This window comes from Lathamus discolor, chromosome 11 (assembly GCF_037157495.1).
Source record: "Lathamus discolor isolate bLatDis1 chromosome 11, bLatDis1.hap1, whole genome shotgun sequence".
NCBI classification, from domain to species: Eukaryota; Metazoa; Chordata; class Aves; order Psittaciformes; family Psittacidae; genus Lathamus; species Lathamus discolor.
The window spans coordinates 4,091,516-4,105,791 of NC_088894.1; the positions used below are offsets into that span (position 1 = coordinate 4,091,516).

Below are 14,276 nucleotides of genomic sequence, written 5' to 3' on the forward strand. Positions count from 1 at the left end.
TCCTGCTTGATCAGCCTGATCACCTCAGATCGCTGCTGGAGAGGCAGGCATGGGTTTGGAGCCAGCACTGGAGTCAGACTGGGATGCAGGTACCCAGCCTGTGGTGGCAGCTCCTGGAGCAGGTGGGATGCTCCTGGGGGGATGAGTGCCTGTGCCATGCCCAAACTGGGTGTCTGTGAGTATCATTCACAGGCAGACTTCAAGCTGGACCTGCTGGTGTGTGTGATGCTGGTGTGTGGGGGGGGAAGGGTAAGATTGCTGGGATGCGGGCAGGGGGCCGGGCAGATTGAGGTTGTGTGTCCCTGCGGGGCTCCAGCAGCGGGGCAGGAACAGCCTGGGCTGGAACAGCTGGAGGAGGAGCAGCTCCTGACACCCTTCAGCCCCAAGGCCACTTGTTCTCCCTTCCCACCCCTGTGTTTGCTTCCACATCCCCTCATGACCCCTCCATGTGCCTCCCCCTGTCTCCTAGAGCCCCATCTCCCCCCCTCAAACCCGGAGCACAGAAGGTTGTCTAAAATTGCAGTTTATTATGCTCCTCTTACGCAGCCAGAGGGGCCGAGCGCGGGGGCTGAGCTGGCCTTGGATTAACACCCCCCAAAGCGCCAGTAGCAGTGCAGTAAGGCAGAAGTTTTAACTGTCCAGAGAGAAAGGAGATGTGGTCACACAAGGGACAGTCCCATCTCAGGTGCTCTGTACCAGCCATGGTTTGATGTCACGTTGCCAGCCCTTAGGGTCAGTAGGAAGCTGCCTGCCTGCTGCCCTGATACCAGCAAGAGGCTTTCACCCTACAGTTACTGCTTCTCAGTGCCACCACACAATGAGCAGAGCAGGAACATGCCTGAGGTTCACATTCATGTGGGAGCAGCAGGAGCAACAACCCTGAAGTGAGCAGGTCTGAGTGCAGACAGATGGGAGCCATGGGGAAACGAGGCCTCCACGCGCAGCCAGCAGACACCACTGCTCTGCTTGCGAGAGGGTAACACAGGGAAGTGCGTCCCCCATGGTGTTAAAGTGGCTGTGGAAAACCTGGAGCCCAACTACTGCACAAGAGCAGGGGCTGAGGCTCCTTCTGGAGTTGGTCTGGGGCCCTAAGGGGAAATGCTGACACCTCCTGGTCCTTAGCTGGGACAGGCAGTTTGCACTCCGCATCCAGGCTGCTGCCCCAGGCGATCGCAAAGGTGCAGTGTGAGCCCTGCACCGCCAGGCTTTGCTACCTTACAGAAAGGAGGAGCAGCAGGAGTCTGTCTGCACAGCTGTGCCTTCTTCTGGGACCCTGGAACGCTCCTGTCTGCAGCTCCTGAGATGAAGGTGGCTGTTGCTTCAACAGGATACAGCAGTTACCTGGTGCCCACCCTGCTTTCCACCCCAGTTCCAGTTCTTAGTAGGGTCTGAGCACCAAGATTATTATCCGTGGCAGCAGCTCCAGCCATCTTCCTTCCAACAGGTCAGTCAGCCTTGGTCACTGCACCTGAGCACACATCATTCTTCCAGATCCCACTGCAGTAGAACCAACAAATGGCTCCTGCAGCCAGAGCTTAGGAACCAGGTACCCAGAGATTGCCGTGTGCCAAGCAGGAGCGTTACTGGTCAAAGCAGTGAAGGGGAAATTCCCTGGAGAGGCAAACATCTCCAGAAGCAGTGACAGTAAAGTGAACAGTTTATGGTCTGAGCTCTTTCCGGACCAGAGATGCAGCCCTGGTTTTAGCTCAGATGCTTTCTCCAGTTCCTGCTGGACTGCCCCGAGGTGATGGTTGAGGTCATAGTGAAAAGCACAGCTTAGGGAAGAAGGGAGATGCTCCAATGGAGGCACTGCAGCTCCTACTTGTAGCTCTTAGTCTCTGCACTGAGCCCATAGCTCAGGAGGGTATTCCCAGAAGAACCTCAGCCCTTTCTCTCAGCAGGCATCATTCCCAAAGTTAGACCTCATTCAGGGAACCTTCCCCACCCACCCCACACACCCCAAGCTTTGCGTTTCCTTAGAGTGGTCCACGTCCTGGGAATGGTGGGCACAATCCTTACTTCAAAACAAGCATGGCTTCTGTCCCATCTGGCCTTGTCAAATGGAGTCCATGAGTGAGGTAGTATTCCCGCCGGAGGAAGGCATAGAAATAGTCCGAGACGAGCAGGATCTGCAGAAGCAAGACGTTCAAACACATCAGTGATGCTCCAGAACCAGGGGTAAAAAGGGAATGCATTTGTGATGGACCCTGATGGGGTTTAAGAAGTTCTTGGGCTGTTCAGCACACTTTGTGAGAGGAGACACTGAATCTGTGAACACTCCTCGCCCATTGCCTTGCACTATTAAGCCAAGAGAGACTTAAACTAACCTATTTGTTACACTACCACCACGTTGTCACAGGCATGTCCACTAAGGAGACAGCAGCTCTGTAAGTTGGATTGTTAAGCTATAGCTCAAATACTACAAAAGCTCTTTCCCATTAGTGTGCCAGAATGTGAGGTGAGATTTCAGCAGGAGCAAGGAGAGGCAAGAAGCTGCCATGCACGAACTACACAGGATGCAAAGAGCCAGGCACATCCTGCAGAATTCCCTGTTGCTGACAGACACCCGATGCAGTGACCTACCCAAAGTGCAGCCTTGTTTGCCTCGCTGTACTGACCTGCCCTATGTTGAAAGTCAGCGTGATGGCGTAATAAAAATTGGAGTTGGCACTTCCTGCATAAATCCATAGATGCCACAGAACAGGGAACAGGAGGGAGCAGACAATGAGCACACAAGACAGGATGAAGGTGTTCCGGAGGACTGCAAAAGAAAACCAAGCTGTTAAAAGGATGCATTACTGAGCAGCCACGCTCACACAACCAGCAGTGGTAGTTAGGAGACGTGCAGTGAGGCACAGACACTTGCCAGCACACACTTCTCTCCACTCATCTCTCATAGTTTGCTTTAATAATGCCCTGGCCTTGGCAAGCTTTTTATAAGAAATCCACTATACTTCCCTTTAAATAAGTACTTCTGCCTTTGCTTGAGTGTGAAGTCCTTATTGGTGGCATTTTCCTTCCAGGTCCTGCTTTCAAACACTCCTCCTCAGAAGACTTTGGCTTTTTAGTGCCTATACTACAGTAACAGTTTTGAGAAGGGCCTTTCACCAGCATCATAGTTCAGATTGTGCCATTCCCTAGCCTCATCAAGGGAAAAACCCAAACCCGTGAGCCATAGGAAAAGAGAGACTTTCCTGGGAAGTGGTAAGGAAATGAAAGCACCATAAAAGGAGGAAACTCATCCAGGCCAAATGCACTGACACACAACCTTGAGAGGTGCAGCTGAGCGTGAAGAGAATCCATCAGTCTGTGTATGTGTCAGATGGAGAGAAAACAAGCACAACTTTGTCTAAAACAGCCAGTAACTGCCAGGCCAGAAGAGATTTTGGCTTCTGTGAACTATTTCTGCCTGTCCTTTGGCAGGACAAAAGCAGTTACTTAAGAACACTTAAGAAAAACACAGCGTTTCCAAATCTCCCCAGGGTAGTGGGTTCTAGAGCGAGTCTGAAAATCATTAGGAAGCTCTCTGGTGACTTACAGAGCTAAAGAGGTTCTTTATGAAGCATTAAAGGAAAACCGGACAATTGCTCAGAGTAATTCAGTTCCTGTCACCCTAAGCAAACAAGCAGATGCAAAACAAAGTACTGCAAGGTGCAGGGTTTCACTGCTGGGGAATCCCCAGTTGCAGGAGCAGTGTTCAGAGTACACAGCCTTCAATGGCAGTGAAGCTCTGAACGATGGATGTACTTTAAATAAGCCACAGCCTTTGTAAAAGGACTCTAAAAGGTTCTTACAAAAGAACCGATCTTCAGACCAACTTGGAAGGTAAAGGTACAAGTGAAAATTCCCTCCTAAACCAATTTCAACCCTGACCCTAAAGACATGTTAGAGACTGTAACACCATTAAAAAGCAACCTCCTTTCAGACACCCCAAGGAGGCCGCAAGAGCTTGCAGACACGGGCCTGCTTTGGTTTAGTGGTGATGATTATTGGACAGGCCCTTTCTCATTCCAGCTAAAGAACAATCAAAGACAAAGAACTTACATCTGTAAAGGTGGTTCCAGACGGGAAGGAAGGCCATGTACAGTGCAACATCTCCCACAGTGGGATAGGACTTGAAGATGGAAATGATTGCGATCTGGACAAACATGAAGAACACAGGGTGCTCCCTAGAAGGAAACAGACACAAAGGATAAGAGGATGCAGTAAAGTCTGGAAATGGGAAACAAATATCATAAAGGGCACAAATGCACTGTGGATAGGCTTGAAGAGGCTCTTGTCCCTTGTTCTCTTTAAACAAGCCTCCGAATGCTGGGTGGGATAGATTGAGCAGCTCTGCAGAGAAGCAGGACGAGGATTTCAGAGGAACAGAGATTGAAACTTTGGGAAATGAGGAGGACAGGTCCTGTTAAAAATCCGGGTGTGTCGCTCCAGACATCTGAAACCAGATTTATAAACCTCCGCCAGACAACCGGGAACAAAACAAAACCAGCAGAGAAACATACTTACTTTAGCTTTATCGCCAAGGGAATGGTGTAGAAGAACACATTGATTTGAAAGACGCATACGAAGAAAAGACTAAAGTGTTCAAACATCTCTGCAAAGAAGTACCAGAAAAGGCCAATATTGGGTGTCAGATCTGGAACAGAAAGGCTGAAATTTGAAAAGAAAAGTCAAGGTAACATTTTTAAATGGTTGTTTTTCACTGACCTGCTTCTGTTACATTAATTACTCCTTATGTGCTGCTGCATGGAGGACCTATATTTTAAATCCCTCGAAGGGATGCCAAAGGGGTGAAAACCTGGAGAGAAAAGGGACTAATCCTTCCCTATGCTCCAGCAGGATTTAAACCATTCCCAAGCAGACATTTCTTCAGAGACAAAAAATTTCACAGCCATGGTAGCTCGACAATCAAATCCATTTCCAACCAACTCAGTGGAAAGCATCTCCTGCCTTCTCTAATTCTTGCTGCTAACTAACAGAAGCTGGCTAACGCTGCTCTCCTCCACACACTCTTTCTTTTCTTGCACTGACAGTAAACTCATGGATCACGCACTTCTTTCTTAGCAGAGGGAGTGGGGCATCTGTGTATGATGTATGAGAAACAGCACAGTAGGGGCTAGACAGAAAAGCCAGTAAGAATCTGTATACTTACATAAACCCGTAAACAGAGGGGATAAAATCCCAGGAGTTGAGGAGGAAGAAGGAGAGGCAGATGATCACCCCCAGGTTGCACAGGTACAGGGCCCCATACTGCATGGTGTAGAGCTGGAAGCTTTTGCTTTTCAGTTTGATTGGTATGAACTGACGCTGGAAATGAAATACAAGCAGGCAGATAGCCCTCATCAGGTGGAAAGCCACAAGAAAGCCCGAGTGTTCAGATCATCGTTTTAAATCCACGAAAGAAAGCACCAAACACTGGCACTGTGGCACTGGAAGGACCAGCTCTCAAGCACAGCTTGCCTGATGTTCTTCACTCTGGCCAATTCAGCCATACACACTGCACGGATTTCCAAAACCGTGCCTGAAAATACAGTAGCTAAGCTGGTCATTTCTCATGCAGTCAATGTAAGAATTAAACCCATCTCCTCACAGCTACACTTATATCTTAGATGCCTGCAATACTGTGCTGCCGCCTTCTACGGCGTGAACTCAGATCAGCTGGGTACCAACAGTTAGACATTATCTACCTGTAGAAGATAAAGGAGTGCTGGAGCAAACAGTGTGAGAGGGTAGAGTGACTGGTACGTTGCTAAGGCCAGGAACAGAGTACTGAGGAAGGCACTACCTGCAAAGAAAGAAAAGATGTTCAGTTATAAGGAACATTTAACACGAACAGCCTTACAGATAGGACCTCCACAAGGAAAGAAATGCATAACCCTCTGCAGGGGCTTTACAGTTATCAGACCACCACTTAAAGGCAGGTTTAGCAGAATGTGTCCTGAAGAGTGTCATTTTCTTAACTACTAATTTTGAAAGGAGAATGACTCATACCAAGGTGATTATCCCATAAGAAAGAACCACTGACTGGTTTCTATCTCCTCTCATTCACACACAGAAAGATTTGTGTAATTCAGTCTATATATAGGCCATGCTGGCTGCTGTTTATGCATGGGAATGCATTCACTCGAGTCACATCCACATGAAGCAGCTGTTATACACATACTGGGTGAGAACCTCGTCACCAAAATGTGTCAGGTCCCTCAGCAAAGCTCTGTGAAGACAGCAAGCAGAAGCCTGCAGCTGAAGTAATGGAGTAGCATAAGCCCTACTTTACAGATACCAAAGCTGAGGCATAGAAAGGATTAGCACAGCTTTTCCAAGTGGTCTTAAAAATACGAATGCCTAGATTGAGGAAGCTTTATTTGAGGTATCTCAGGTTGAGCTAAGTGCCAAGTACTCACATTGTCTGATTACCAACACCAGAAAGAGAGTCCAAAAGGTCCCAGGCTAAACAACAAAAGTACAAGCCCAGTCTTCGATTACATTCTCCTATACAGAAATGTCCCTGTCCTCTATTTATTGAGTGCTCAGTTCTGCACCGATCTACAAAACTGGTACCCAAAAATCATAGTCATAATCTGATACCCTCTTTGCCCACTTTAAAACCTAGAGGCTGCCACAATCCTAGCCAGGGAGAACACAAGGGACAGCATAGATTTGTCTATGACTGAACTATTCATCTTATGCTGTATCAGCGAACAGTTTCAAATCAGTTTAACTGAACAGACCATAATCATTTGCTTTTGTAAATGCTTTTAAATGAAAGCTCCTCCTGCCTCTATCAGTCAATAAGTGGGGGAAAACTTTCTTTTGGAAGCACTAGATCTATATCAGCTTTCTTTGCAATGTCTGGGTCTGGGCACTGCTGGAGACAGGAAATCAGATTGATTTTTATTCTGATCCAGCAGAGAATTCCTAAGTCTTATGTGACTCATAAGAATCACACATGCTAAAAGACTTTAAGCTGGGGAGTGAGATACAAAATAGAAACCTGCCATTACATACAAAATGAATGAAACAGCTATTGTCAAAATCTATTCAGCTGGGCTGGTGTGGGTCTTTGGTTACTGTGTCTGCTTCCTCAAAGCTCAATTAGCTCATTTCAAACCCAGTTTACAACTGTGAGTGAAAGCCAAGCAACAGCTGCAGGCAACTGTTTGCTTTTGAATGAAAGTTCAAAGATACGCTTTGAAATGAAATTGTATACAACACTTCAAGTGCATATTCCCACACAAAAGAAAGAGCATCAGAGCATTATGTCCTCCTACCCACAGACATGCATTTCTTCATAAACAGAAAACTATCTGAAGTCATCCAGGAAAAGGAGTCTGTTTTAGAGATGAAACTCCTAGGTACACTGAAGTGAAAGTAAGTTTTAACTTGAATCTAAATTCTCTTGATCTCATGATTTCAGGCAGAATTTGGACCTTGTTCCAGTCTCGTTTCTGCAGTGTTTCACTGAGGTCTTTGTAACAAGCGGATCTGTAAAGTTCTACCTTGATTTAATTTCTGCTGCTTTGGTAACCTCCATAGAAAATTAGAAAGAACCGTTTTTTCTTCACTGTGTTACCTTTTATTGTGGCTAAAATGAAGAATGCAATGACAGTATTGTTGATGGCGCAGGTGGACTTTGCCACACAAGACATCACAGTGTAGGGGTTTAATAGATAGCTGAAAAAAAGAAGAGCTTGGGTTACATTCGAAGGAGACAGCATCTAATAAGAGATGCTCAAAGGAAGAACAGATGCACTTTGCCGTTTTTTTCTGTCTATTTATATTTGATGGGATTTTATCATCATCAAATTAACAGGTTTCCAGTCTGAAGCAAAACCCAGATCTTTGGATTGTGGCCTTGGGCAGCAGCCACAGGGAGCACAATGGAGGAAAGGAGATGTTGGGAAGTATTCAGGGCTGAAGGGAATTTTACCTGTAACAGGAAATTCAGACTTTCTGGGGGGAAAAAATCTTCAACAAATGTTGAAGCCCAAAATCAGACAAATAAAGCCCAAGAGGAGCTGATGAACCAAAGCAGCCTACTGCAATACTTACAATAGTGCTACCTTGAGGGGGATGTAGTGCATTTCCATGGGCGTCTGGATGAGTTCAGCCACATCCGGTGCATATTTATCCAGTTCTATCAGGAGCTTTTGCTTTTTGAACTGAACAAAGGAGAATGACCAAAGACTGTCAGATGAGGAAAGTCATTAGTTCTTATTACTCAGGATTTCCATTACTATAGAACATACATGGTCCCCAGGCATGAGCCAAAACTCATGTTACATGAGGTGTTGCACACACAGAACAAAACACAACCCCTCTCTTCCACAACTGAAGTGGAAGCAAAGTAACTCAAACACAGGATTTTCATGTGTCTGCAGTTCTATCACAAGTTATTTCTTCAACCTCAAAGTCAGAGGACAAGGAACAAGCACGCAGCTGGATGGGAGACCCCATGCATGCTGTAGAAAATGCAGCCTCCCTGTTCATGTTGATACTAAACCACCGCCCCTCTGGGATCACAGGCAGCACAGCGTTGCTTACACAAAATGTTCTATGAGCTACTTATGAGAGAGAGCTGGGAGGAATCATTCACCTCCAAGTCGATGTACCTACAGTTTGAGTGGAACAAGTAATACGTGGGGTCAGACCTTCACCTTGCTCATTAGAATGACTTATGTCACCTCAGCATCCTTGGAAGGTTTTATTCCTTCCTTTACATATTTCCAGTCTATGTATTAACTCATGCTGTGTGCAAACACAAACCCTGCTTAAGGTCAAACATTCCAGGAAGGGAAAAGGGAATGCTCAAGTCTTGCCAAATCCACAGTCCAGTAATCAACCTTTGCGTATCGCAAACTGCCACAACAACTGAAGGAGGGGTTTCAGCACACGTTCTAAAATCTCACATCTCCTCTTGTGTGCTGTGACCCTCGACCCTATCATTTCATTGGCTATTGCAACCTCACTAATTCCTCAAATTCCTTATATACTTCTTTCACATCAAAGAACCTACACTGCTGTGATCATCATGCAAGTGCAGCATGGTAGACACCAATTTGTTTCACACTTTAATACTGCCACAACAATACTTACAATACCTCAGCTGTTTATCACATTCAGTCCCCGTGTTTATTGATCATCCAGATATGATCAGATTTACTACCACAAGGACTGACTGGCACTGCATCCACTGGCATGTGTTTTCTTTGGTACAAGATAATTATACTTGCTTGGAGAAGAGGACCAACACTGGCAAATCAGCTTACCACAACTTTGTTGAATTCCTGGATGGCCAAGTAAAGGGCAACAGCAGTGAGCACATCGGTTATCTAAAAAAGCAAGGCACAGACTGACTGTGAGCAAAATCAAGAAATGGAAAAATAATATACTGGACAGTACTGCAATGCTGAATAAGGGCTCTGATCTGAGCCAGCTCATCAGAAACAAAAACAAGCTTAAAAAACACTGGACTGCTGATTTGGACACTATATTCACACATCATCGCTTAACCCGGAAGCCATGAGCTGTATCGAAGATATTAATATTTACAGAATGAGAGAATGGGGAATTAAGGGGAAACAAACTGTTCATGGAAAGATGTGAGGATAATAGAGAGAATCATGGGTCTAATTAGAGCATAAGGCAACACCGAGGCAGTGCCTGGCTGCCTATATCCACCTGTCCATTAATGCAGCGTGACACTGCCTCGAGCTGTCCCAGGCTTACCAGGCAACAGTACAGTCACTAGCCCAAGCACAAGGCAGATGGCTCTGAGGTCTGCACAGGACCTGCCCAGCAGGGATCTGGGGAGAGGTGTCACATGCAGCCAGTTGTACTTCTGTCCTTCTGAATTACGCAGAAGTCAGAGAACAGTTTACAAGAGACACGTGGAGGACAAACCCATCTGTGCTCTCTGCAGGCCTGGGGTTTGGCAGCAGGTTTCAGTGAGAAACACTGTAGTGTAGGGATTAGGCTGAGGGGACAAAATATTCTGACCTGGAAGAGGTAACCTCTGAAATGGAAGCCAAATGCCAGCTTCCTGTCGCGCTTTGGGGATACTTTCCTAACCAAGAACTCACAAAAAAAGGAATATGTACAGAAAAAGGAAAAGCCTGAACTTGGGTTTGTACAGGCAAAGCCGCCTTTCTAATTAAACTGTGAACTCAGCAGGAACCTGAGCTGCAGAGAGGCTGAAGGTCCCTGATACTTGCAGGAGTAAAAGTCATACTCAGCATTTCACAGAATGGGACCTTTCAAGAGCAGCTTTCCAGAGGCACTTACCATGAACACCAATTCAGCATACTCAATCAGGAAGTGAAAGAGATATATAATCAGCGGGGTCTAAAAAAGAGCAGAAGGGAAACCCATGTCAAATACTGTCCAGATAAAACAGCTGGAAATGTGATGAGAACAATGGAGTAGCACTATGAAACACTGTGAAAGGTAATTTTCCTTGCCCTCTTCTACAACACGGGTACTTCAGTGTAAAGTGATTAATCAAAGCACATGTACTCATCTTTTCTCTTGCAAAGCTCTCAATACGCTTTATAAAAGACACAATCAACTTTGAAAATCATATTCCAACTTTTCAGTTCTACTAGCCTAGTGGTAGAGTTACAGTAGAAAGCATATAAAGAACAGCTTTAGAAAGTAGGTTTTTCCTAGAGAATCTATCCTTTTTCAGGTTGTTCACAGGTACTTTCGAAAGCTGGTTTCACTGTTGAGCCTCTTGTTCAGATGAGCCTTTTATAAAGCAAAAAGAAGAAAGCATGTTAAAAACACAAAGCAGTGGGACTACAGTCCTACCATCCTCTCACTCCCACAGCTTTTCCCTTCAAGGGTAGGAGGAAGAGCATGTTCCTGAATTATCCCTGTGACAGAAAAGCTTCATCTGGAAGTACTATATTGACATGGTGTAAAGTCACTGTGAGCAAACAGGTTTCTTTTGAAATACTTTTAAAACAATGTGACGGTGTAAATAAGCAAGGGAAAACGCTGGAGAGAAAACACTGTGTAAAGGAGGAGAACTTGTGGAAGAGATGCAAGTTTTCAGAGGTACGGGTATGAATGTAACTTCCTATCAACCAGACGACCTAAGGGCACAAAACCCCGCAGATGCTGAAGTGTTGGAGGAACGAGGTGCTCTCAAGATGAGGGGTAAAGGTACTACTTGCCTGTGCTAATGTCAGTATTCCAGCAAACACACAAACTCAAGATGCTGCTAGCCAGTAAAACTGTGTTCAGATTCACAATGACACTGCCTCTCCCTGCTCTGGCTTCTGCTCACAGAAACATCTGGATGTGAACAGAGTATTTTACTTATTACAGATTTCCCCTATTTCAGGCTCTCCTCACAGAGTAAGGAATCTTACAATGTCTACCACCTGCACAGTTATTCTGTGATGAACTGTATTTCCTCACTGTACTAGTCACTACATATACAACTACCGCACAGACAACTACACGACTCCAATTTCTATGAAGTCTTCGGGACAAGCCTTTGCCAAGCTGAGGGCAACAAGACTGAGAACCATGCCACTTTAACATCACATTCAAAATGAAGCATGCATACTGACCTCATGGAAGACAGCCCCAGAGTATGGCGAGACCCCTAAATCCAGCAGAGCTAGTCCTTCAACCACTGAAACACACAAAATGCCTGCATTAGAATCCTGAAAGGTGGGAAGAGAAAGATCTCATGATGGTAAAACTACACCCACACTTGAAAGAATCTCACATTGAATCGCCATCTCAGTGGGTGACACAAAACCTCACAAAGCCAACGACCAGCTACAACTGACTGACTGCCTCCTTACGTCTGCCGTACAAAGCTCTTTGGTAACTGAATGGGCAGCTATAATCTCTTTCAGCTAAAAATGTTATACCTGAAGTGCTTTGCACTTCCCTATTCATAAATCACACGTATGATACTGACAGATTTTAAGTCACCATTGCTGTGACACATGGTATCTACACCGAAAAAAATACTTAATTCTAAGAGGACAAATCATGACATAATAAAGAATTTGAACTATTTTGCCGAATTAGATGTAGAGAGACTTGAAACATCCAAAACCGACATAAAAGAGCAGAAACGAATAGAGATTACCAGGCAAAGCTTTTAGCTTTATCTGGTTCTGAAAATTGCTGACATTTTGCAGCTTTCATCCAGATCCTTTGTGATCATGTAATTACAGCTTGTACTGCAATGCATGCACAGGCTTTTCCACAGGCTCCCCACCTCACTGAGCACAGAGGCTCCCTGGGGACTGTGCAGTGAAAGGAGCTACGCGAAATGAGTCCATTTGTTCGGAGGCAAAAGGCAGGAGGCTGCAGGAAGCAACAAGAGGTTCTGGGTTCAGCAATACACTGGAGAAGACCCCGTCTCTGCCACAGAATCCCTGTATGACGGCAGCCCAGCTTTTCCAGGTGATCGTGTGCTCCTCACTACCTCGATGCCCACCATGATGCTCTAAGACAAGACTTACAAAGCATCTTTTGCTGCAAGGGAATGATTGGGAGCTGCATTTATAAAACTATGGAGGGCGAAGTGCTGCACTGCAGAGCAGAGGCATCAGGTCATGAAATGCGTTCAAGCTTTTGACCTTTATTACTCTGTGCCACTGTTTTTTCACCCTAAAACTGCAAATAGCTTTTCCTGCATAATAACTAGATATTATTTTCCCAGGGGGGTGTCGTTAAAATAAATGAAGGTTCTGCACAGGCTTAACTGCTATAGAGATGGATGCCACCAAAAAGCCCTGATTAAACTGTACCTCAGACTTCAGATAAGAACTTGAATCATGCTGGTAACAACATGTGGGGCACAAACTGAACAACTAAGATGAAACTGTGAACAGCTCTACAAAAACTCCCATGCATGTGCAGGTACAGTGTGATGGACGTAACTGAAGGCTCCGGGAGGACCACAGAGCAGCTTCCAGTGCCTAAAGGGGCCTAAACCTGGAGAGGGGATTTGGACAAGGGCCTGTAGGGATAGGCCAAGGGGAATGGCTTTAACCTGCCCGAGGGGAGACTGAGCTGAGCTCTTAGGCAGAAGCTCTTCCCTGTGGGGGTGCTGAGGCGCTGGCACAGGGTGCCCAGAGAAGCTGTGGCTGCCCCATCCCTGGCAGTGTTCAAGGCCAGGTTGGACACAGGGGCTTGGAGCAAGCTGCTCCAGTGGAAGGGGTCCCTGCCCGTGGCAGGGGCTGGAGCTGGAGGAGCTTTAAGGTCCCTTCAACACAAACCAGGCTGGGATTCTATAATCCTATGACTCAGTGCTGCCAAAACCACGTATTCAGCTCCAAGTCTCATTCTCCCCTCGGATGCCCACCTCTGACACAACCAGCACGCACAGGAGCAGCCAGCACAGCCGATACACGGGGTCCGCCTCCGGCCCGGGTCCCTTCCATTCCCCGGCAGCAGCCGAGCGCTCGCTCTTCCCCGGACAACCTCCACGGTCCAACCCCGAAGGCTTCTGGCCCTGCCCGGGTGCGGGGGGCCCCGGCACTGCAGGCCGGCGCCCTCCTCACCGCACCTGACAGGCTGCGGGCATCCCCCGCCCCGCCACCCGCCCGGGCCTAGGCCCTTGCGGCCGCTCCGGGGGCTCGCCGGGCCTCACCTCGCTTCCAGGCGTTCAGCGGGGACGACACCTCGACCCGCTCGGAGATGAAGGCGGCGAGGCTGGAGCGGTAGAGCGCGGCGCGGAGCGTCACGGCCACCAGCACCACGAGCACCAGCGGAGCCGCCATCCTCGCGGGCGCACACCGGCCGCCGCCGGCTGTAGTTCCCGGGCGGCGCCGGAGAACGGGGCGCCAACGCGCCGGCCCGGCGGGAGGACCACATGTCCCAGCAGCCCCCGCGCCGCGCCGCTGCTTCCCGGCACCTCTCGTAGCTACGGCGAGGGCAGCGGGACCGACCGCGCCGGAACGCGAAGGTTGCGTCCCCCCGCCCGCCGGGTGAGGGGGTTAGAGCGGCGTTTAGGACCTCGCTAATCCCTTCGTCCTTCAAAACCAGCCTCATAGGGGCTGAGGAGTGCCTCCGGCTGTGCTCACGCCCTTGCTGGGGTTGAGGAAGCATCTGTTCAGTTGCTGCCTTTGCAGGGCTTTCCTCTAATGTGTTCTGATCACTGCCACAGGACAGCAAATCTGGTCCTGAAGCAGCAAGGGAAGCTTCAGTGTCCAACTCTTCTGCTTTCAGCACTAGCATAGAATCAGCTAGGTTGGAAAAGACCTTTAAGATCATCACATTCAACCTTTTATGAAGGTGCTGGT

At 47.4% G+C, this 14,276-nt stretch overlaps 1 protein-coding gene across 3 annotated transcripts; it reads right to left on the reverse strand.

Annotated features, from left to right (window-relative positions):
• Positions 1 to 507: 507 nt before the first annotated feature.
• Positions 508 to 13,854, reverse strand: PIGU (phosphatidylinositol glycan anchor biosynthesis class U). Of its 3 annotated transcripts, XM_065691550.1 has the most exons (12): positions 13,625 to 13,853; positions 11,580 to 11,644; positions 10,285 to 10,344; positions 9,270 to 9,332; positions 8,053 to 8,162; positions 7,574 to 7,674; positions 5,691 to 5,788; positions 5,156 to 5,310; positions 4,510 to 4,653; positions 4,045 to 4,169; positions 2,619 to 2,761; positions 508 to 2,129 (listed from the first exon to the last, which is right to left on the reverse strand). In XM_065691550.1, exons 1-12 carry the CDS (start codon positions 13,752 to 13,754, stop codon positions 2,016 to 2,018), a joined length of 1,308 nt encoding a protein of 435 aa, XP_065547622.1. In that variant the 5' UTR covers positions 13,755 to 13,853; the 3' UTR covers positions 508 to 2,015. The 3 variants fall into 3 exon arrangements, with proteins under 3 accessions (XP_065547622.1, XP_065547623.1, XP_065547624.1); XM_065691551.1 differs by lacking the exon at positions 4,510 to 4,653 and having other exon boundaries at positions 13,625 to 13,854; XM_065691552.1 differs by lacking the exon at positions 11,580 to 11,644 and having other exon boundaries at positions 13,625 to 13,665.
• Positions 13,855 to 14,276: the final 422 nt, after the last annotated feature.